The 23158-nt window shown below is 46.1% G+C and overlaps 4 protein-coding genes and 2 non-coding genes across 6 annotated transcripts; 4 read left to right on the top strand and 2 right to left on the bottom strand.

Moving 5' to 3' along the window:
- Positions 1 to 1452: 1452 nt before the first annotated feature.
- LOC147961850 (uncharacterized) lies at positions 1453 to 2814 on the top strand. Its single transcript, XM_087533967.1, has 2 exons — positions 1453 to 1988; positions 2612 to 2814. Exons 1-2 carry the CDS (start codon positions 1517 to 1519, stop codon positions 2812 to 2814), a joined length of 675 nt encoding a protein of 224 aa, XP_087390093.1. The 5' UTR covers positions 1453 to 1516.
- Positions 2815 to 6413: 3599 nt separating this feature from the next.
- Positions 6414 to 7069, top strand: LOC125520644 (uncharacterized). Its single transcript, XM_048685606.2, has one exon. It carries the CDS (start codon positions 6512 to 6514, stop codon positions 6839 to 6841), a length of 330 nt encoding a protein of 109 aa, XP_048541563.1. The 5' UTR covers positions 6414 to 6511; the 3' UTR covers positions 6842 to 7069.
- Positions 7070 to 10491: 3422 nt separating this feature from the next.
- LOC125530429 (indole-3-glycerol phosphate synthase, chloroplastic) lies at positions 10492 to 14535 on the top strand. Its single transcript, XM_087537603.1, has 10 exons — positions 10492 to 10940; positions 11030 to 11251; positions 12119 to 12295; positions 12384 to 12458; positions 12542 to 12586; positions 12685 to 12849; positions 12950 to 13028; positions 13187 to 13266; positions 13806 to 13874; positions 14248 to 14535. The coding sequence occupies exons 1-10, from the start codon at positions 10800 to 10802 to the stop codon at positions 14329 to 14331; spliced, it is 1137 nt and encodes a 378-aa protein (XP_087393729.1). The 5' UTR covers positions 10492 to 10799; the 3' UTR covers positions 14332 to 14535.
- A 51-nt stretch (positions 14536 to 14586) lies between these two features.
- On the bottom strand, positions 14587 to 14783 carry LOC125530431 (U2 spliceosomal RNA). Its single transcript, XR_007292922.1, has one exon. It is a non-coding gene; the product is annotated as a U2 spliceosomal RNA (small nuclear RNA).
- Positions 14784 to 17041: 2258 nt separating this feature from the next.
- LOC125530430 (uncharacterized) lies at positions 17042 to 20809 on the top strand. The gene is made up of 3 exons (XM_087535589.1): positions 17042 to 17640; positions 17829 to 18049; positions 19900 to 20809. The coding sequence occupies exons 1-3, from the start codon at positions 17175 to 17177 to the stop codon at positions 20566 to 20568; spliced, it is 1356 nt and encodes a 451-aa protein (XP_087391715.1). The 5' UTR covers positions 17042 to 17174; the 3' UTR covers positions 20569 to 20809.
- A 1719-nt stretch (positions 20810 to 22528) lies between these two features.
- LOC147961849 (U2 spliceosomal RNA) lies at positions 22529 to 22727 on the bottom strand. Its single transcript, XR_015612451.1, has one exon. It is a non-coding gene; the product is annotated as a U2 spliceosomal RNA (small nuclear RNA).
- Positions 22728 to 23158: the final 431 nt, after the last annotated feature.

The following is a 23158-nucleotide window of genomic DNA, read 5'->3' as shown; positions in this document are numbered from 1 at the left end:
GCTGATGCAGGCGGGGGGCGGGGCGCCGGGGCGGGAGGCGGGGGGCGTCGAGGGGAGGCGGGGAAGGGCGGATCCGGCGGCGGGGAGCGTGGCGCAGGGGCGGGACGGCTGCGGCGTCGAAGGGAGGCGGGGGCCCGGCCGGATTGGTGGCGGGCGACGGCCGGCGGCTTGGGAGGGAGGAAGCGGGAGGTTGGGGACGGGAAACTTTCCTCCCGCGCGACAGGGGAAGGGAGTGCGGGTTGGGGTCGAGCGCCCCCCTCCAACCCTCACTTCTACGGTTCGAAATTGGTTTGAGGGTTGGACTCTTACTTTTTTTTGAGGGTTTGAGGGTCTAGAGGTTCTAGTCTTTGCGTTTTTTTTGTTGCAACCCGCAAAAAAAGCGATTATTTATGAGGGTTTGAGGGTTTAGGGGTACTACTAGTAATGCTCTAACATGGCTCGCCTCGTCTACTTGTCAGGGCTGCTCATGGCTCATATCTGTGAGAACTATGTTGTTGTTGCTTTGCTGCGTCTGGATCGGGATTCAGTTGGTGTGGCCGTGTGGGTGTGGCTGTTCCCTGCCGAAATTAAGAGCGTCACTCTGGAATTTGAAGTTTTAAACAGCAGTTGTGATACCGTGTGTTGTAAGATGAGGGCGCAAAACATGGCACAGTTTTGAGAAGCTTGTTTCGGCTATGACAGTGAGAGGAGAAGATTGTTGGCACTTGTGTCACGGGGCTCCGCTAGGGCCTACCTGGTTATCCCTGTTTTGTCTTTGCCTAAAAAATGGTATGCAGGATTGTTATACATGAATGAAATGGTGTTGACGTGACCCGTACGTACGTGGGGCACCAAGAAAGCCTAAGTTAACTAGGGCATTAGATAACCACCAAGGGTGGAGGAGTTAAAAAAAAAAGGTTTAGTATGTGATGCACCATGGGTGGATGGTTACCATTCCCATCCTATCGCGTGTGGTTTTGCCGTGGACTGCTGGGTGGTTAATTTATTTGTAATACCCGTAGTAGATTGTCTCTCAAGGGAAGGGAGGGACGCTTTGTTTTGTTTTGTTGATAAATGGTGTGACGAATCGATCCTTATCATCATGATGAGATGAGATCGAAATGAATGGTGGCGCCACCACGTACGTGCCTACGCGAGCTGGAAGCAGTTTTTCACGTGCTCAAGCCTGAACCTACCTAGCGCTACCCTAGTGAAGCTCTGTACCGTAAGAGATGTGCATTGTGCGCGTGGAACACGCACGGGATGTCTCTCGTCTCTCGTGCGTCTTCTGTTTGTGTTGGTCCCATCTGCGGGCAGGCTGCGTCGAGGGCAGGGCAGGGCAGGGGAACCAAACCAACGGCGCTTGCACGGAGACGGAGGCAGGATGTGTTTTCTCTGCATGCTTTGATCGAGGAGCCGTCCGTCGGCGTGGGCCGTACGATACACAACCTTTCACCCGGCCGGGAGGTTTGGCATCCCATTCGTGATCTGGCCGGCCTTCACATCCATCGATCCGGCCGTGTGCTTTCTGTCATGCATGTTCTCTTCTCTTGTGTGTGACGGCCTTCCTTCTCCATCCAGCCATAGCCATTGCCAACCCCCACCTCCTCGCTCACACAGCAAATCTCTTCTCCCCACATCTCCAGCTCCTACAACCTCAAGCTCAAGCCAGGCAGTCTCCATGGACGCGGTGGAGTCCTCCTCCTCCTCCTCGCCCTACTCGCCGCCCTCGCTGCGCCACAAGCTGCGTACCACCATCTGCGTCTGCTTCGGCTCCCCCTCCTCACCAGGCAGCGGCGGGGAGAGGCCGCACGCCGGGGGCGGCACGAGCAGGTGGAGGCGACGCGTGACCGCCACGGAGGAATTCCGCTATGACCCGCTCAGCTACGCTCTCAACTTCGACGACGGCAGCAGCGACGACGGTGATTTGCAAAGGATAAGCCAGTCAAAAATATCGAACCAACCACACACACACGCGAAACGAATCTCAAGGACTATCCGCTCGTGCAGTTTGTCACGGGTGGAGCTTTCGCCCGAAGAAAAATCTTCCTCTACACGTCCTTTTCTTACTGAAATACAGGGGCGAGCCGCGGTTGCATTCAAACGAGACTATACGACCAGCCTCAGCCTTCACCCCTGTTCCGTGTTCACCCCAAGTTGAGTTCGGCCGGTCGTTGTACATGCACGGTATCATCTCCGTTGTTCCGTAAACCTTCCTCCCATCGGATTGCATTGTCAGGTCTCCAACCGCGAACGAGGATTCAAAATGAAGGAAATGGGCAGGTGGCCCGGCCCAAGAGAGTTGTTCGGCCATTTGCCTGGCTTGTAGGCCGCGAATGGATCGATTGACCCTGTAATTGTTTACCTATTAAACTAGCTAGCCGTAGAGATGAGAAGTTGGCGGAGAAGAATGGCCATTCGGCCGGCTTGTAATCTTAGAACAGAGGTGAGGGAGGTTGGACAGAATTCCTCTGAAATGCAAACCCTAGCTCAAACTCAATCCAACATGACCATGACCCCATAGCTCAAGTAGTAGTGTTACTAATATATATGGTATTCAGAGTCGCGTCCTGGAGTCCTAGTGCTGCAGGGCCATAGCCACTACACCTGCACAAGGTTTGCATGTGACAAGAGGCAATGGAGGAGTTGACGACAGAAAGGAGGCACATCTATGATCTGCTTCGGAGTGGCTTCAGTGGAAGTTCTGCTAAATTGGATGGAATCTTCGCCAAGCTAGAAGGAGTTCATGATGATCTCGATGTCGATATTGGCCAGATCCGCATCGATGGCTATACTGAAGCTCGAGGAGATCTGGCCGGCATGGGGGCGAGCTGATCAAGGGTGCCCCCCCCCCCTCCCCCAAAAAAGAACTCCCCATATGGATTCCTTGTATAGAGAGAGTTCTGGTCAATTTGCCACTGCTCCGCATGTTGAACTTCCTCGTTTCGATGGTACAAATTCTTGTCTGTGGCAAAATCGTTGTGATGGGTACTTCTACCAATGGAACTCACCTCCTCGGCAGTGGATTTCACTAGCTTCTTCTCAGTTTGAAGGACCTGCCCGTTAGCTTGAATCTGTGCAACACCGTGCTCCCAAAACCACATGGTTTAAATCACATTAGCTTCTTCAGAGCAGGTTCGGTTGCAATCAACGTCAGGTACTCATTCACATAATGTTTCATATTACCTAGACAAGTACATTACTCCCTTTGTCCCATCCATTCTCAATGCTAGGCAACAGATACATGTTCACGTTCACGAGACGAAGAATTTGGCTTCGTCAGGATTTGTGTTGGATGATGAAATGTGAACCAAGTTTACCTTTCGCTTGGTGGTGTGGATGGAATCATCTCCCGCCGCCCGTCGCCATCCACCATTCCACCGTGTGGGTTTGCAAAGGATAAGCCAGTCAAAAATATCGAACCAACCACACACACACATACATGAAACAAATCTCAAGGACTATCCGCTCGTGCAGTTTGTCACGGATGGAGCTTTCGCTCGAAGAAAAATCTTCCTCTGCACGTCCTTTTCTTACTGAAATACAGGGGCGAGCCGCGGTTGCATTCAAACGAGACTATACGACCAGCCTCAGCCTCCACCCCTGTTCCGTGTTCACCCCAAGTAGAGTTCGGCCGGTCGTTGTACATGCACGATATATATCATCTCCGTTGTTCCATAAACCTCCCTCCCACCGGATTGCATTGTCAGGTCTCCAACCGCCAACGAGGATCCAAAATGAAGGAAATGGGCAGGTGGCCCAGCCCAAGAGAGTTGTTCGGCCATCAGCCTGGCTTGCAGGCCGCGAATGGATCAATTAACCCTGTAATTGTTTACCTGTTATAAACTAGCTAGCCGTAGAGATGAGAAGTTGGAGGAGAAGAAAGGCCATTCGACCGGCTTGTAATCTTAGAACAGAGGTGAGGAAGGCTGGACAAAATTGCTCTCAAATGCAAATCCAAGCTCGAATTCAATCCAACATGGTCATGACCCCATAGCTCAACTAGTAGTGTTAACAATATGGTATTCAGAGTTGTGTCCTGGACTCCAAGCGCTGCGGGGCCACAGCGATTACACCCGTGCAAGGTTCACCGGCGACAAGAGGCGATGGAGGAGTCGACAACAGAAGGGAGGCGCATCTATGATATGCTTTCGAGTGGCTTCGAAGACGACATTGATCGCAAGTTTGAGTATCAGCGCACAACGACCATTAGGGAAGTCAGCAAGATGTTCGATGGAAGTTCTACTAAATTGGATGGACTCTTCGCCAAGCTAGAAGGAGTTCGTGATGATTTTAGTGTCGATATTGGCGAGATCCACATCGATGGCGATGTTGAAGCTCGAGGAGATCCGGCTGGCATGGAGGCACCTGCCGCCGCGGCCTCGGAGGCTCCCGCCGCCGCCACTGGATTTGGTAAGGATCACCAACGGGAGGTATATGCTTATATTCCTACTCCGATCAAAGGTGCCCGTGAGCCAACTTACCCCCCCCCCCCCCAAAAAAGAAATTCTCCCCATCCGGATTCCTTACATAGAGAGAGTTTTGATCAATTTGTCACTGCTCCGCGTGTTGAGCTTCAACGTTTTGATTGTACAAATTCTTGTTTGTGGAAAAATCATTGGGATGGCTACTTCTAGCAATGGAACTCACCTCCTCAGCAGTGGATTCCACTAGCTTCTTCTTGGTTTGAAGGACCTGCCGCCGGTTGGCTTGAATCTGTGCAACACTGTTCTCCCAAAGCCACATGGTCTAAATCATGTCAGCCCCTTCTCGGTTGCAATCAACATTGGTACTCATTCAAATAATGTTTCATATTACCCAGACAAGTACATTAGAAGATTATGTTGAGTGATTATCTAAATTATATGATAAGTTATCTGCCTGTGAGATAGCCCATGTTGCTTTGCACTATGTTACTCGCTTTTTAGATGGGTTGCAACAATCTATTCATGTGTAGGTTACTCTTTCGAAAACCAGTTGACTTGGACACAACATTTGAACGCTCTCGTTGGCGGCCAGAGAGGTTATGATCAAATCTAGGCTAATGTAATGGGAGTGTTCAAATTACCCTTCTCAATCTGTGACGATCTAACTTGCCTGATTAGAAAAATTTCTGCTGAGGGTTAAAAAAAGGTTGAGTTTGACATATTGGAGGAAAATATCAGGTGATACGGTAGCTGTTGTGCTACCATGCTACGATGCCAACTCGACCATTGGATCTCACATCCAACGGTCAGCTTCAGGGGATGTGGACCTGGGTTTATGAAGTTTTTTTGAGGACTATTTGCAAATGTATCTGGGCTCCTCAGCTGATTGTTGGATGTTAGATTCAATTGTTTAGCTCGCATCGTAGCATGGGAGCACAGAAGCTCCCGTATCACCTGATATCTCCTCTGATATATTGTCCGAGCCTCCGACCTTTGCAAGAGCATGGAGCGATTGATTTAATGGGCACAGCACCATCTCCGGATCGATCAGATCAGTTGAGGCCCCTCTGATGGATGGCAGCACGCAAGCTGAAACATTCACGTGCTCAAGCCTGAAGTTGGCCCTATCCTGCTCTAGTACTGTACTAGTGTATGAGATGTGCATTGGGCGCATGGAACACGCACGGGATGTTTCGTGCGTGTTGTGTTGATCGCCTCCGCGGCCTGCGTCGACGGCAGTGGAACCAAACCCAGGGTGCACGGAGACGGGAGGCTCCGCGGGGTTTTGAACGAGCGCTCACTCGAGCAGAGTCGCCGTCGCCGTCACCGTCACGGGAATTAAAATGCCTCGATCCTCTCCGTCCGTCTGTCAGCGCGGGCCGCACGACAGGAGACCTTTCACCCGGCCGGGAGGTTTGGCATCCGATTCGGTCGGCCTTCACATCCATCGATTCGGCCGTGTCAATGCTTTTTATCATGCTCTTTTTCTGTATGATGCGAACGCAGTACGTGAATGGAGCTACGGCGTACGTCCGCGTGAGCATCAGATGTTGATCTCCAAAAGAGGGAAAAGTGCCAACTGTCTCTTTGAGGGATAAAAATAAGAGTAGCAGCTGTTTGACACTTGAAAGACAACAACGGCCAATCATACACGGTAAACAAAAGACAATCAAAGCCTTCAAGTGCACTGAACGAAGGTCTGAGTTCCATTTGCAGCTAAGCTACCGCTGTTACCGTTGCTGCCACGGTCAGCTGTCTCTCTCGGCACACACTGTGACAGCTTGCACGAAGACCGACCGTTGCCATCGCCCTCCTCCCTCCCGCCCCAACGGCTCCGAAGCCCAGAGACGTGCGAAATCCCGAGAACACCCTCACGTCTAACGGCACGCGTGCGCTACGGCGATAGCAGCTTTGGTTGGTTGCTTCCCCGCGTCTCTTGCCCTTCACGCCGTGGCCGGCTGTCCTTATCCGTCTTTTTTCTGCCCCTCCTATTTAGTCCCGCCCAACTCCGCCTTCCTTCTCCAGCAGCAGAGCACACTGTCACAACCCACATCCATCTCTAGCTTCTACTCCAGCTGAAGCACACACGCACCAAGGCAGACTCCATGGACGCCGTGGAGTCCTCCACTTCGCCCTACTCGCCGCCGTCGCTGCGCCACAAGCTGCGGACCACCGTCTGCGGCTGCTTCTGCTCGCCGTCCTCGCCAGGCAGCGGCGGGGAGAGGCCGCAAAGCGGGGTCAGGACCAGGTGGAGGAGGCGTGTGGCGGCCGCGGGGGAGTTCAGGTACGACCCGCTCAGCTACGCGCTCAACTTCGACGACGGCGGCAGCGACGACGGCGCGGAAGCAGAGGACGCAGCCTTCCGGCACCGGAACTTCAGCTCGCGCCTGCCGCCCTCGCCGGCGCCGGCCTCCCGAGCCGTCGCCATCGCCTGAAGTCGGGAATCGAATCGTGGTAGCTAGCGGCCGTCCTTTACTGCTTCTGTAGCTTTTGTCTCTCTGCTTCTTCTTCTTCTTCTCCAAGTGAAATTGTATGAACGCTGCGAGTATGTGAAAGCAGTTTATACGGGCGTGCAAATCGCAGCGGTGTGGTAGTAACAGTGTACCAGTAGCATCATGTATACATTACATATAGTAGGAATCAATCAACCAATTTTAATGTTCCGTCGGTTCTCAATGCAATAAGATGAAGAATTGGTTTGATCCGGCGATTGCGACGAAGTTTACCCTTGGGCGGGTGGGATCATCTGCCGTCGCCATCCGCCGTGCGGGCTGCGCGTAGCGAACAGTCAAAAATCACCTCCGCTGTTCCGTGCGGATTGCAATGCATACTGTCCACATGCGTGATGGTGACATGTTGGGATTTGGATTAGAGAGGCCCCGCGCCCGCGTGGATTCCGTGTGCTCTGCGGCCGGTTTCGAGGATAGCGAGAGCGCAGAGGATCGAGACAAGTTTTTTTTTTCATGCAGAGTAGCAGTTTTTAGGCAGTTCCCAGCTAACGCGTTGGTTGCCGTTAGATCAGCTGCATGAATCTTGAAGCATAACTGCTTGCCACGCCATGTTTTACCTTCGCTCGCACTAGGAACTGGTCATTGCGAGCGTGCGAGACACAGGATGACAAGCCACCTTATCCATCCCCGACTCACTTCTTCTTCCTCCTTTCTCGTTGTTCTCACACAGAGAGAAAGGCTAGCTGGCCTGGCGGCCTGTTTGCCGCCGCCGAGGATCTCCTCTGCTCCGCTGCCGTTGACTCGCCTCATGACGCCACCGGTGAGCACCGCCTCGCGCCGCACTTCCTCTCCCACTCCCTCCTCTATCTGCTCATCCTAACTGGCCCTCGTTAAGCGACGCCGAGTGCCATGACCACGCAGTCGAGCTCATGGGGTTTAAAATGCTCATGAACTTGGAAATCGTTCCCGGGTTTTAAAATGTTCATGATTTTCAAAAGATATTCATGAAATCGAAAAATGTTCCCATCTTTTATAAATATCAAAGAAAATGTTCAAAACTTTAAAAAATCCTTGATTTTAGCATAGATTTGAAAAATGTTCTTCATTCCAAACAATCTTTCGAATTACAGAAAATGTTTTAGAAAATCTTGAATTTAGAAAATATCCGTGAATTTGAAAATGGTTTTTCGAATATGAAAAAATGTTCCAAATTTCAAAAAATTCTTAATCATTTCAAAAGTGTTCCCACATTTCAATTATTTTTAAATTTACAAAATATTCATGAAACTAAAAAATAGAAATATAAAAAGAAAAGAAGAAAATAAACAAAACAACCAAATGGAAGAAAAAGGCAGAAAAAATATATAAATATCCGGTATGGGGCACGCTCCCCAAGATCGATTGGGAGGAAATCCGGAATGTGCCAGCTCATATAGCAGGGCGTTCTCTTCATGGGTGCAAGTTTGCGGGTTACCCGTGAAATAGGATTCGCTTCTGCCATGCTAGGTTAAACCTCGCTTACTGCGAGACCTATGGTAGCCTGGCCTACAGAGTTGGGAATTGTGGGCTGGCCCGTTTTAGCTGTTGTAGTCAGCCGTCTACTTTTCTCTATTTCTTTCATTTTAGAATATATGATCTTTTTAATCTGCTCGGTGTTAGTGTACGTATATTTTATTATATGTCATGGACATTTTTTTAGAACTACATGACCATTTTTTCCATTGTATGGTCATTTTTTGTTTTCGTTTTCCCAACTGCATGTTCAGTTTTTCAATACATGTTAAACATTTTTTTAGTACACACTGATCATTTTTATAATACACACTGATTTTTTAATATATGTTGATTTTTTTAATGTGTACACACTGATCATTTTTATAATACACACTGATTTTTTAATATATGTTGATTTTTTTTAATGTGTGTTGACTGTTTTTAAACAATTTTTATATGGACGTTAACATTTTCTAAAAACATGCTAAACAAATTCAGATGCACGTTGAACATTTTTAAGTACATGTTGTATATTTTTTAAATGCACATCAATTTTTTTAAATACACGATGAACAATTTTTAAACACATGTTAAACATTTTTTCAAATAGACATTGAGCATTTTCGTAATGACACCATGAATTGTTTTTAAAAAACACAATGATTTTTTTAAGTACATGATGAACATTTATAATTCACCACAACTATTTCTAATACATAATAAATATTCTAGTACTACATGTTGAATGTTTTTTAATTTACATGATGAACACTTTCTTAATACGCAACGTGACAAAGAAGAAAATGGGGGAAAGAATGAAAAACAGCAAAAGGAAAAGTTTGCACATTTTGCGTGTCTATGCTGCTTGTAGGGACAAGTTTGCATCTGATAGTCATGCCGAGCGTGTCCCATAGGCGGGAACAATGTAGGCGAGCGGGGTGTCCAACTCGCAACAAGCGATATGTAGACATACTCTTCATTCCAGACACATAAATAGGAAACAAATGAATGGACCCTAGACGATGCTTGTCTAGTTTTGACTCCGTTGTCTCTTGTGTCATGGTCTCATGGGCATCTCGCCATCCAAGTCCAACTAAACCTAGCTTGGCATAGAAGTCCTTAATTACATTCCCTAAAAAAGAAAATCTTTTTTTATAACTTTCTGCTACTAGCAATGGTGTATATGCAATGCACACTGATATTAGGCACAATGTTAATTACACTTTGATATTTGGTACGATATGAATTGCATGTTGATATAAGGTAAAATATTAATTCCGTGATGATAATTGGCAGGATATTAATTTCATGGGAAATTTCACAAGATGCCATTTAGTTAAAACATGTTTATAACATGTGGTTGGGGTGGGTAATTAGAGCGTTAAAATACGTTTGGTGCTAAACATTGGAACGGTTTAGACCATCAGATCAGCATGTCTCGGTGGTCGAGATGGTTTTGATTCTACACCCTTTCTAAGGGCAAGCAATTTCTACATAGTTGGTCAGGCAACATGCAAGTCCACACACACACACACACACACACACACACACACACACACACACACACACACACACAATTTCATGTTGATATTTGACATGATATTAATTACGCGGAAAACTCCATGAGATGACGGTGAGTATAAACATGTTTACAACCAGTGGCTGTTTGTCGGTAATTACATCACTGTAAACACGTTTACTGCTAAACATTGAAACGATTTAGACCATTAGCTCACCATGGTCCAGCGGCCAAGACGTTTTTTTGTTTCTCCGTCCTTTATGCTTTGATAAGGGGTACAGAACTAGAAGCACTTTGTACATAGCTGGTCAGATAATATGCGAGTGCCACCGCACGCACGCGCACAAACTTTTTATGTTGCGTGTTTGCCCAGTGACACGGAAGCACAAGCCCCGATCAACTTGGACGCAACGGCCTTGGTCGACTTTTGGAAATCACACCCTGAACTTGAGTAGTTAGAAGGAATGGGTTGTTTTTTTTTTTGAGAGAGAAAAAAGAAGGAATGGGTTGTTGGTGCGAGGAGGAGAAGCGAAGCAAGGTGTGCACCGGAAGAAACAAAACGGTGGTTTAAATGGAATCTTTGTTGGGAACCGGAATCGCGGAGGGTGGCGCAAGAACGCGAGAGGACGGCGGACGGGACGGGACGCGAGCGTGGGATCGACCAGGCACGTGGAAATAGTGCCGCGCTGTTCCTCATCCCGTCACTGTGACTGGGTTGAGCCCGTCGCCGTCGGAGACGCCCGCCCCGGACCGTTGCTGCCCCCCGCCCCGCCGCCACCTCCCCCGCCCCCGCCCCCGCCCCCGCCGCGCTTTATATAAAGCCAGCTTCCGTCCCCTGCGACGAAGCAACCCAACATCGGCGAGGCGACCAACCCCCACCAACTCCCGCCAGACCCCACCTACCGCCGCCGCCGCTGCTCCTCGCGCGCGATGCAAGCCCTCCTCGCCTCGCCTGCGCTCAGGGCCTCCCCCTCCCCCTCCCCCGTCGCCCGCTACCCTCCTCCGTCGCGGGGGCTCGTCGCCCTCGCCGCCTTCCCCGCCCGCGCCCGCCCCCTCCGCTGCGGCCCCAGGGTACCGCGGCCTGCTCTGTTTTTTTTTAATATGTCGGCTCGATCTGCTGTCTCTCATAGTACTAACAGGATTCGATTTTCTCGTCTCAGGACACCATGGAGGCGCTGGAGCGGGACCAGATGCTCAACGCGGTGGAGCTGGAGCAGTGGGAGAGCGGCAAGTCCGTCAACGACATCGCGGCCTGCCAGGGGATCCGCATCCGCCGCCACTGCCGCCCCGCCGCCTCCATGGCGGAAATCGAGGCCGAGATGGGCGCCCCCCGCAACATCCTCGAGAAGATCATCTGGGACAAGGAGATCGAAGTGGCCCAGGTATGATACAGTCCATACATTTCTGTCACCTGTTAAGGTTGCTCTGCGATTAGGAAAGTTCTTATTGCTCTGTCTGTCATAGTACTTATATTTGGATTTGGTCTTGCTTAGCTACAATCGATGATCATTTTGCCCAGGTATGGTACAGTGCACATTTGTGTCACCAGTTAAGGTTGCTCTGCGTTTAGGAAAGTTCTTATTGCTTTGCCTGTCATACTTATATATCTGGATTTGGTCTTGCTTAACTGCAATGATAATCATCTCACGATTTGAAATATGCACTCCCTCCATTTTTATTTACTTCCCATATTAGGTTTGTCTAAAGCCAAACTTTATATACTTTCAACAAGTTTGTAGAAAAATATATTAACATAAACACCACCAAATCAATACCATTGAATTCATCATTGTATATATTTAAACATCATATAAATTTGATACTGTAAATGTTCATATTGGTTTTTACAAATTTGGTCAAACCTTATAAAGTTTGACTTCAGCCAAAGCTAATATGTGGAGTAAATAAAAACAGAGGGAGCATGTCCATTCTCAGAATTTTAAAGGGAGCACTTGGTTGAAATCCTTTTGTCTGGAGCACAACAGGAATTTCACTTATTTTGTGATGAACCTATACACAAATACATAGCCTTAATTGAAACCACTGACAATTCTCCACCTATAACACAGATGTATATGTGTAGTCTGGCTTTTCTACATCCCACGGATTACTGATTGGAGGCTCCTTTCTATTCCACAATCTGTGTAGTCTGAATGTGAAGTGGCAAATGACATATACTTGTGTATGTTTCTTCTTATGTTAGTGGGTATGGCGTCATATATATGATGGGTGCTATTCATCTTGTACAGGGGCTTGCAAGGAGTCCTCTGAACGAGGTGATTGAGTCTGCAGGGAAGGCTCCTCCTACACGAGACTTCTATGGTGCGCTGGCAGCAGCCCACAAGCGTAATGGGGTGCCAGCATTGATCGCTGAGGTCAAGAAGGCATCACCAAGTAGGGGCGTACTCAGGGAGAACTTCGATCCTGTGAGTTCTGGTTTCATTCATAGTTGCCATCAGCTCTAGTGATTTCAAAGATTATTAGTGAAATAACTAATGCTAAAAAATGTTGTAGGTTGAAATTGCTCAAGCTTATGAAAAGCATGGAGCTGCGTGCTTGAGCATCTTGACTGATGAGAAGTACTTCCAGGTTCGTTGTTTAAAAGTGTATCTGTTTCTGAGGATGGTAGGTGTTGTATTTACTGGGCAAACTAAATGTATTTAATTCTATAGGGAAGTTTTGAGAATCTTCAGAAGGTGCGCAAAGCAGGAGTGAAGGTACTGACAAATAGATATATATGTTCGTTAAATGTGAAGAGGATTTTTCCGGGTCACCATTTTTTCTCAACATACTGTTATATTTGTTGTAAATGCAGTGCCCCCTTCTGTGCAAAGAGTTCGTCGTTGATAAATGGCAGATCTATTATGCCCGTGCGATGGGTGCTGATGCAGTTCTGTTAATTGCTGCTGTGCTAACTGATCTCGACATAAAATACTTTCTTCGGATATGCAAGGAGTTGGGATTGACAGCTCTTATTGAGGTTTGACATATGTTTCAATTTCTCAAATGAACAGTAATTATTATTTCTCAAATGTGATCTTTATAGTCTGCATACAACTAAGCTTTTGTTTTTATTTTAGGTTCATGATGAAAGAGAGATGGAGCGTGTCCTCGCGATAAATGGTGTTCAGCTTATTGGCATCAACAACCGCAGCCTTGGTATGAGCTTCTTCTAGTGCTCACTTTGTCTAGTAATTGAGTAAACATATGCTACAAACTTTGACACATCACATTTGCATTTCTCTGAGTCAAGAATTATCCCTTATCTGGTGAATGTATCATTTTTCTTATTATATCAAGAATTATTTATGATGCAGAGACATTTATAGTGGATACTTCGAACACGAAGACGTTGCTGGAGAAGCATGGTGATGCCATCAGGGAGAAGGGAATATTGGTACTGTCCCATGCTAATTTGTGAATTTTTTTGTGGTCTTATATGCATGTAGAGATCTCATGCATGTATGTGTTTTGACTGAAGAAAAACATCACTTAGTCCCTTATATGTGTGCTCTAATGGCTAGTCATCCCTGAATGGTTACAGACATACAGTAATTAAATGCCATACACCATGAAAGTCCTTAAAAGACACATTTTTCAGCCTGTTGAACCCATAAACTTGAATTCACTTTGATTACTGTCTTAACATAGTTTAAAACAAAATTTACAGTGAAAGTAAACCAGGAACAAATTATTTTACACACATGGAACTCTACACAATTCTCTTTGTCATGTTAAACTTTGGTATTATCTGAAGTTCTATCATTGTTGCGAGATGCTGAATGTTTGCATGCACCTCAAAGTCGGACATACCTGTTCATTTTTGGACTTTGATCGCAAATTCCATGAATTGGCAAGGTCCTTTTGATTCTATGATCTCAAATGCTTGTCATGAGCTTTCTTTGCTAACCTTTTCTCCCAACCTTTTTTTTCCAGGTTGTTGGCGAATCAGGGCTATTCACCCCAGATGATGTTGCTTATGTGCAGAATGCTGGAGTCTCCGCTGTAAGTTATCTGTTTGCTTGTGGATTGATACAGAAATTCTGTGTGACAAAAAAATTGTGCATATATATTGAATCACTCAGTAGTCTATCTCATTTGCTTTTCCCCCTCTCTAGTTGTGTGCTGTGTACACACGTCTGCCAGTTTCTCCACGCCTATGTCTTTCTTTTTCTTCCTTTGAAGTTTCAATGTACCTCAGTTTTGGCCTACAAAATATATGCTATAGAAACTATCAAACAGCCGCGGCATTTCTTGGGGTATGAAATGATGTGTTTACCAAAAGGATGGCTTTCCTTGCTCGTCTAGCTCTGTTGATTCTTCGAATGCCTTCTTGAATCATGTTTGACTTAAATAAACTTTCCCGTCGATGATGTAGGTTTTGGTAGGAGAATCCTTGGTGAAGCAAGCAGACCCTGGGCAAGCCATCGCTGGGCTCTTCGGCAAAGAACTGGTGCACTGAAACAGCAAGATCAAACCTGCTGATGGTAGATTAGTAGTATTAGCTGCCAGACCACCGCATAATGAATAATAGTGGTCTCATTATTTTCTTTTGGATTAGCAAATAAGATTTGATCTTTTTTATGCGGGAAATAAACATATTCTTTCTGATGGGGAATAAATGTAACCAAATTAATCCAATGACGACTACAATTCTCCGTCACAAGTCCATAAATCTTTTTGATTTTTGGTTTGGTTGGGGTGCTTCAGTCCAAGGCTATAGTGGGCCTATTCAGTCCAATGCAAGACCATGGCGACGCTTGAGGGCCCCAGCAGCTAGCTGCTATGGTGGGCCCTTCCCCACAAAAAATTAAATTAATATCATACGATGGATCTAAAGATTCACGTGTCAGATATTAAACTGATAAAAACAGATACTACACTTGATCTTAGCCGAGAGGCCGAGAAAGGTATGCTTTGGATGTTGCCCCTGCCCCTGGTTTTATTGATCTGTGAACCGCCTCTGCCCGTGTGCGAGAGCGATGCGGGACTATTCCACCCACGAGTCGAAGGCTGCGTCCGTTCGCCCAACCAGAGGGACGCGCGAGCCTGGGCCGAGAAGCCTATTAACGAGGAGGCGTGGATGGGCCTTTTATTCCAGCAATCAATCTGAAGTAAACTAATACGTACCCAAATAAATCCATCATCTTATGTATATGTACCCGGTGAAAGAAGAGACAAAAAGGCTAGTTATGCTCACCGTGACAGAGTCTCGCAACCAGTGTCAGGTCCAGTCCACACTATCTACATCAGCACTAGCACCGATCAATTGAATATATGGGTACCCCTAAAAAGAAACTGAATATATGGGTCCTGATGTGGCCGTCCCAGCTGATTGCATTCATCTCGCTTTGGACTTTGCAAGTGTTGGACTGCTGCTTCTGTTGCAGAGAAACTAATTCGGTTCCCGATAGTTTAGATAAACACTCTTCTATTTCTAGCTCGTCCGAATTCTGGGATTCTAATACCCCTGACTTTATTCTTCCCCAAATTGTAAACGATATGTCTATTTTATGAGGAACTAAATTGATGATGCTAAAAAAAACTAGCAGGGCGCCCGTGCACTGGCCTGTCGCTGCTTAATTTGTTTTTTCTTGTTCTATTATGGGCGGGTATGTCAAGAATTACGTGCAAGGCTAAGACAGTATGATGTACATCAGCGATTGATAGTTGATGTTGTGGGTGGTACGAAGACTGAACAAATACCAATGCTTATAACTGGCGGTCTCGTTCGTCAAATGGGTGTTGGTGGGGAAAACAGACATATTGATGTGGGTGGCGCACGCGGCGACACCCCGCGCGGTCAGTATAGGGCTCCGACATCGTGATTTCAATCGAGGGTAGCGCACATTGCCTAGCCGTTCTTCGGTCGTGGAGCTAATTCAAATTTTCTCCCTAGGGTTATTGTGTCAATTCGTATTTCATGCATACCATAAAGGCGCTTGAGCAAACGCGGACCGCTAGGGGCGCTATTGTACCGGCCATGTACGACAGTCCTTCCGGTCTTGGGAATGTTATGCTCGGTTTGTCTCTCTTCCAGATCTTCTTTTTCATTTTCATTTTTTCATTTTTCTGTTATGTTTATGTTTATGTTTTTTTATTTTTTATTTGATTTTGTGAATATATTTTTAATTTATGGACATTTTTTATAATTTTGGAACATAAATTATATTTGTGAATATGTTTTTATATTCACAAATAATTTCTTCAAAATTATGAACATTTTTATAATTTACAAAGTCTTTTCTTAAATTGGGGACCATTTATAAAATTCATACATATTTTTGAGAATTCATGAATACATTTTCTTTATTCATGAACAATTTTTAAGTTTACAAACGTTTAAATTCGTGTATGTTTTTACATTCTGCTTACATTTTTGTGAATTCACAAAAGATCATAATTTTTTGCTTAAACATTAGAAACTTTAACAGAAAAAAAGAAGAAAAATGAAAAAATCAATTGAAAAACGGAGTGGACAAAATTTCAGACGCAATATGCGCATAGCCCTACATGGGCCGGAACTATGTGCGTTTGCTCACAATCCTGAGCATTTTCTTAGAAAATCCAAGTTTTTTCAGGGTAAACTTGCCGCTTTACTTAAACAAAATTTAAACCTCATCCCAAATTACATCTAAAACAAAGTCTGGGGTAATCCCCAGCCAAATCTCACACCGTCCCTCTCCTATGCCTACTTTTGCCATTTTATGCGCGGCGACATTAAGACACCTTGAATTCCACCAGCGATTTGAGCATCTCCTCGATCTCTTACACCCAAGGCCCCACAACGAGTTGAGCCAAAACGAATCTTAAATCAAAAGTTTGGTTAAAAATCATATGAACCTTTTGTGTTTGGGCTAGAAAAATGAACATATTGTACATAAATATTTTAAAAAATACGAACCTTTCGTGTTTGGGCCAGAAAAATGAACATATTGTACATAAGTATTTTCTATGGGTGTGTGTTGTGCAGTGCAGGTTAATCTGTACTCCTCCGTCTCAAAATTCTTGTCTTAGATTTGTCTAGATATGGATTTGGATATACCTAATACTAAAAACTGACTTGATACATTTGTACTTAGATAAATGTAAAACAAGAATTTTGGGACAGAGGAAGTACTTGTCTTTGCAAAAAGGGCACAGTCTAACTTACGACCAAAATCTGCCCCAGATCGAATTCGCTCGACTCGAAACGCACGCAGCTCGTTCACTGGCTAGATCTAGGGTTTCATCTGCGCACCCTTTCTCCGATCGATTCATCTCCGCACCATCTCTCTCTCCGATCGATCTTGGCAAGCAGCTGTGATGGAGATGGGCCTGGACACGGCGGCGACGAAGCGAGAATCCGAGGCCGAGGCGGAGGAGCCGGGGCGGAAGAAGGCGGCGGGGGCTACCAAGACGGCGAAGGTGGTGCCGTGGCTGATGGATTCGTTCGACCAGCTGTTCGACGAGGCGAGGCTGAAGCATGCGGTGGCGAGGCTGAACCAGGCGAACCCCGGCGCGCCGCCGGTCGTGCCGGAGGAGCTCACCGAGGAGAGGCGGGCGGCGCTGCTGCAGGAAGATACGGAGTGGAGGAGCAGCAGGAAGGAGGAGGAGCTCGCGGCCGCGCGGAGATACGTGGCGGAGCAAGCCCGGGCGCCACCATCGCCGGAGGAAGCTACCGACCCCAGCAAGGATAAGTGGCAGCTGGATTATGACCTTGGCCGCGAGGAACTGGAAATGAAACTGGCAAAAAGGGAGGACTTCGAGAGCTTCGACTTCGAGCGTAACAGTAAGTGCGATTGAATCATGTTCCTCCATGCTTGTAAAGCTCTCTATCGTCAATCAATCATAGTAGATACATACATACATACATACACAGATTTAATTAGGATTAGAACTGTGGTACAATTCTGTCGAATCGTGCATATATGTCATTAGGATTGTCCGTAATCTTTAACTAAATTCACTTGTCTGCAGCGCGTATCCCTCCCATGTGTTTCACCGACAACCCAATGCCTGATGACACCAATCACAGGCTTACTGCACAGATCTTTACCGTCAAGGTAGCGGGGTTAGATGGGGATTTGCAGTGGCCGCTGGATGTGTTTGGTATGGTTGCTGTGCGTGACAAGCTGGATTACAGTCGCAATGTTATCTTTAACCGCACGAGAGACAACTGCCAAACCCTCACTGAACAGGTTCTTTTGTTTGGTCCTTGCTGCTGAGCATAGTGCAATGTTTTCTGTTAATTATCCTCTGCGCACCTACCTATCTTCTTTTTTACCCCATACATAGAGATCATGTTATTGTTATGCCCATTGAGGCAACTCTGACCGGTTTAATTGAATCAGATGCCTTTGTTAATGAGCTTTTAGAGGGTACCCCCTCTGTAAGGAAATATAAGAGCGTTTGGATCACTATTTTAATTATCTAAATGCTCTTATATTTCTTTCCAGAGGGAGTATATTGTGTTACAGTACTTGACATGTGACTATCTAACTTTATTGCTTTTTGGCAAATACCATGCTTCTCAAGTGTAAAATTTCCATTTGTACTGCTTAGTCCAGAACAATATAGACAACTCAATCTGTTGTGAACCGAACAAACCTGAGGAAATTATGTAAAAGTGCTGGTCATATAGAAGTTCAACGTAAGAGCATCTACATGCAGACTTGGCAAAACCGACCCCTCAAACGCCCGAGGACGCGCCCGGGCGTGTTCGTGGACACTAACCGGTCAAGCCTCAAATTTCCCTTCTCACAATCGGACACCTCAATTAGCATACCTCAAATCCATACAAACTCATGCAACTACGTAAACGATGCATTACACACATTGTCCGACTACTACGCCACAACATGCCATTCGACTACCAAAATTTGGCATGTTTGGCTATGGTGGAGAAGATCATCCATGATTGCCCTTGTCCTTCCCGGCGCCATTGCCGTCCTTCTTGCGGAAGTACCGGTCGAAGACGCAGTACGGATTTAGCCGGATCTGCTCGTTGCCGAAGCTGTCCGACCCGTCGCTGTCCACCCTCTCCTTCTTGGGTGGCAGTCCGGCCATGGCACGGACCACTCAATTCTGCTCTCGAGCGAGGGTGCGCTCGTTCCTCTGCGGCCGCCCATGCCGCTGCATCAGCTGCCTCTGCCGCCGCCATGTCGGCAGCAAGGCGGGCCTTGTCTGCCCTCATCCTCTCCTTCCCACGGCGGGCACACTAGTCCCGGTGGGACTCGCACTCTGCCGGACCGGTGATATGGAAGGGGAGATTTGAAGGCTCCTGTGACCGTGATGATCCAGCCCCGAAGGATCCGAGTGCCCGATGCACCGATGCTATGGAGTCGCGCCAAACAGATCCTGCCATTGGCCGGGCGCTGTCCTCCCGGGAGCGGCGGAGTGTAATGCGGACGGCCATTGCCTCCAACCCGCATGGGACGACACCCTAGTCAACGGATCCAGACTGGTCAGAGTTAGATCCGCTGCCCAGCATGGTGGAGAAGGCCGGAGATCGCCGGACGAGAGCTTGGGTGGCGGAGTGGAGTGGAGGGGTGTGGAGTAGAGTGGCTAGGGTTTGGTCTAGGAGGGGATCGGGACGAATATATGTGGGGTTGGGTGGGCCAGTGTGGGCCGGATCTGACATGGCAGACACGCCTGGGCATCCGCCCCATATTTGGGCTGGATATGAGGGACCCTGAGGTGCTAGTCAGCCCGGGCGTTTGAGGCAGGTTTGGGGCGCCCGGCTGTAGATGCTCTAAATGGTTAACTATGAGGATTGAATGAATATTAATTTCTACTCCCTCCGTCCCATAATGTAAGCCTTTTTTTAACATTAGTGTAGTGTTAAAAATGTCTTACATTATGGAACGGAGGGAGGCTGTAGATGCCATATAATGAATCACCATGGAGACCACATCACATATTAGAATGCATGACAATCGATCTTACTTTCTATATCATAGTCTTCCATTTGCTAGTTTAGAACAAATCTGAACAAGATTATAGTCTATGCCATTTTGGACGTCAACTTAACCAATTGTGTTGTATGCAGGATCCATATTTGGTACTGGTAGGTCCTACCCGTGTTGTGCTCTATAGTGGGTATGTGTACTTTGATGCCATGCTGAATGTGAAGGGAAGGACAGAATTTGAGGACACTGATCTAAGCCTTGTATTTGAGCGCTTCTTATGCTGTGAAAAGCTCAATTTATGCGTAAGCTTTGGAGAGTGTATGCTCCGTTCCTGCGTGAGTAGCAGTCTCTACACCAGCAAGCTTAGTACATTGGAGTTAACATGTGGCCTCGTTGTGTCTTCTGTTGAGGCCACCATCGCCGCGCAGATCGTCAAGGGGTCATGGCCAGAAGGGTCCCGAGGCCAGCTTACTGCCTGTATCGGCAGTGTGGGTGACATGAATGTCATGCTGCTCGACTCTAGAGAAGAGAAGGCGCCTGTTATTGTTGCTGATGGCACAATTCAGCTGTCGCGCCGTGTTGTGTCTGTTGAGAGGTTTGGGCAACTGATAGTCCGTGGCGTGGTGAGTCGAGGTGGTGGTGACCATGACAAGGTTCTGGCAGAGGGTAAGGCGTCCTTTGCGCCTCTGGATGCAGGTCGAAGCCGTGGTACCATTGATCTTGGCGGCATGTGTAAGCTGGAAATCACCGTCGCCTGGTCTCGTATCCTGAAGCACCCACCGGTTGGTGGTCTACTTCCAACCAGTTGATCAAGGGAGGCTCTTTGGTGCTGGAGATTGTCTGACATAGCCTGACGTTGTCCTTTTATTTATGTCATGGAACATGTAACTAATTAATCATCTGTGGAGGCTGTTGCTCATTTTGTCTAGTAATTGAGTAAACATATACTAGAAACTTTGACTCAATCACATTTGCATTTCTTCTCTGAGTCAAGAATTTTCCCTTATCTGGTGGATGGATTGTTTTTCTTATTATGTCAAAAAATATTTATGATGCAGAGACATTTATAGTGGATACTTCGAACATGCCACCAGGGAGAAAGGAATATTGGTACTGTCCCATGCTAATGTGTGACTTCTTTTCTACTTATATGCATGTATGTATTTTGACTGAAGAAAAACATTAGTTAGTCTCTTAATATTTGTGCTCTAACTGGAAGATCGCTGAATGGTTACCGACATACAGTAATTAACTGCCATACGGCATGAAAGTCCTTAAAAGACGTACTTTTCAGTCTATTGAACCAATAATCTTTATGTCACTTGGATTACTGCCTTAACATATTTGGAAAGAAAATTTACAGTGAAGTAAACCAGGAACAAATTATTTCACACACATGGAACTCTACACAATTCTCTTTTACATGTTAAGCTTTGGTATTATCTGAAGCTCTATCATTGTTGCAAGATGTTGTTGCATGCCCTCAAAGTTGACATATATCCGCTTCATTTTTTGGACTTAGATCGCAAATTCCTTGAATTGGCAAGGGCCATTTGACTTTATGATCTCAAATGCTTGTCCTTAGCTTTTTTTACTCACCCTTTTCCTTACCTCTATGTTCTCAGGTTGTCGGTGAATCGGGCCTGTTCAACCCAGATGATGTTGCTTATGTACAGAATGCCGGAGCTTCTGCTGTAAGTTATCCGTTTGCTTTTGGATTGATGAAATATTTCCTGTGTGATAAGAAAAATGTGCAGATATATCGAATCACTCAATAGTTAATATCAGTCTGCTGTTTGCACATATGTCTGCCACTTTCTCCAAGGCTATGCTTTTCCCTTTCAATGAGCATCAGTTTTTTCTTTGGCCTATAAAATATATTCTAGAAACTATCAAATAGCCGTGATATTTCTTGGCATATATAAATGATACATTTACCGAAAGGACGTCTTTCTTTGCCTGTCTAGTTGCTTTGATGGTTTGAACGCCTTTGAATCGTGATTGACTTATCTTATATAAACGTTCATGTTTATGATGTACTCTCTCCGTTCCAAATTACTTGACCCATACTTATCTAAACACGGATGTATCTAGACACTAAACAAGTATAGATACATCCGTATTTAGAAAAATTCAAGTGAACTAATTTAGAACGGAGGGAGTAGGTTTTGGTAGGAGAATCCTTGGTGAAGCAAGCAGACCCTGGGCGAGCCATCGCTGGGCTCTTCGGGAAAGAAATGGTGCACTGAAACAACTAGATCTGACTTGGTAGACTAGTAGTAGTAGTAGCTGCCATACCACCGCATGATGAATAATAATTGTCTCCTTTTCTTTTGGATGAGCAACAAAATTTGATCTTTTTTACTCCTTCCGTTTCAGTTTACAAGTCCTGTGCGTATACTTAGGTTGTCAATTTTATCACCCTAATATAAACTATATAACACAAAAATTATAGTGTTTGAAAATAGACCATCTGAAGTTTATAGTGATATATTTTTTTATAATATATGACTTGTATTAGGTTGGTCAAATTGACGACCTAGGTACACGCGCACGCCCTGTAAATTGAGAGAGAGGTAGCATGTGGGAAATAAACATATTCTTTATTTATGGGGAGTAAATTTATGATCTACCAGTTGCATGCATATATTGTTGACAAAACATGCAACCTTATAAACAACTCAGCCAAACGGATATCACAAGAACATAATTGAATACAGTACTAAATTTCTCAATCACAACAACATAATTTATTTGATTTTGATTTGGTTGGGGTGCATCAGTTCAAGGCTATAGTGCGAGACCATGACGACGCTCGAGGGCCCTAGCAGCTAGCTGCTGTGATGGGCCCTCCTCTATAAAAAATTGAATTAATATCATAGGATGGATCTGAAGATCCACGTATTAAATATTAAATTGATAAGAACAGATACTACACTTGATCTTGGCCGAAAGGCCGAGAAGGTATGATTTGGAGGTTGCCCCTGTCCCTGGTTTTATTGATCTGCGAACCGCCTCTGCCCGTGTGCGAGAGCGATGCGGGACTATTCCACCCACGAGTCGAAGGCTGGGTACATTCGACCAAACAACCAGAGGGACGCGCGAGCCTGGGCCGAGAAGCCCATTAACAAGGTAGCTGCTGTCCACAGGCGTATAGAATTAGGGGATTTGCAGCCTTCCCTCCCGTACCAACGACTGTTCGTTGCAGTAATACGAAATCTGACAGGAGGTTTTGCAGCTCAACGTACCGACGGGTAGCACCCTTAAAAAAAATTTAATCTATTCATCTTCGGTCATGACAGTACGAACATAAAAAAAATAGATTTTTTATTCAGATCCCTAAACCATGTAGCTACGACTACAAGCACTGAAGCGAGCAGAAGGCGCGCCGCCGTCATC

The sequence above is a fragment of the Triticum urartu genome, chromosome 7A (genome assembly GCF_056163025.1).
Source record: "Triticum urartu cultivar PI428250 chromosome 7A, HENAU_Tu73, whole genome shotgun sequence".
Classification (NCBI taxonomy): Eukaryota; Viridiplantae; Streptophyta; class Magnoliopsida; order Poales; family Poaceae; genus Triticum; species Triticum urartu.
The sequence above is the reverse complement of the archived record's forward strand: the minus strand, read 5'-3'. Positions and strand labels throughout refer to the sequence as shown.

Coding starts and splice junctions, on each gene's coding strand:
- LOC125530430 (XM_087535589.1), top strand. CDS start 17,175: ATGGAGATGGGCCTGGACACGGCGGCGACGAAGCGAGAATCCGAGGCC. Junction 17,641..17,828: donor CTTCGACTTCGAGCGTAACA/GTAAGTGCGATT, acceptor ACTTGTCTGCAG/CGCGTATCCCTCCCATGTGT. Junction 18,050..19,899: donor GCCAAACCCTCACTGAACAG/GTTCTTTTGTTT, acceptor TGTTGTATGCAG/GATCCATATTTGGTACTGGT.
- LOC147961850 (XM_087533967.1), top strand. CDS start 1,517: ATGTTCTCTTCTCTTGTGTGTGACGGCCTTCCTTCTCCATCCAGCCAT. Junction 1,989..2,611: donor AAGGACTATCCGCTCGTGCA/GTTTGTCACGGG, acceptor GCATGTGACAAG/AGGCAATGGAGGAGTTGACG.
- LOC125530429 (XM_087537603.1), top strand. CDS start 10,800: ATGCAAGCCCTCCTCGCCTCGCCTGCGCTCAGGGCCTCCCCCTCCCCC. Junction 11,252..12,118: donor AGGAGATCGAAGTGGCCCAG/GTATGATACAGT, acceptor CATCTTGTACAG/GGGCTTGCAAGGAGTCCTCT. Junction 12,587..12,684: donor TGCGCAAAGCAGGAGTGAAG/GTACTGACAAAT, acceptor TTGTAAATGCAG/TGCCCCCTTCTGTGCAAAGA.
- LOC125520644 (XM_048685606.2), top strand. CDS start 6,512: ATGGACGCCGTGGAGTCCTCCACTTCGCCCTACTCGCCGCCGTCGCTG.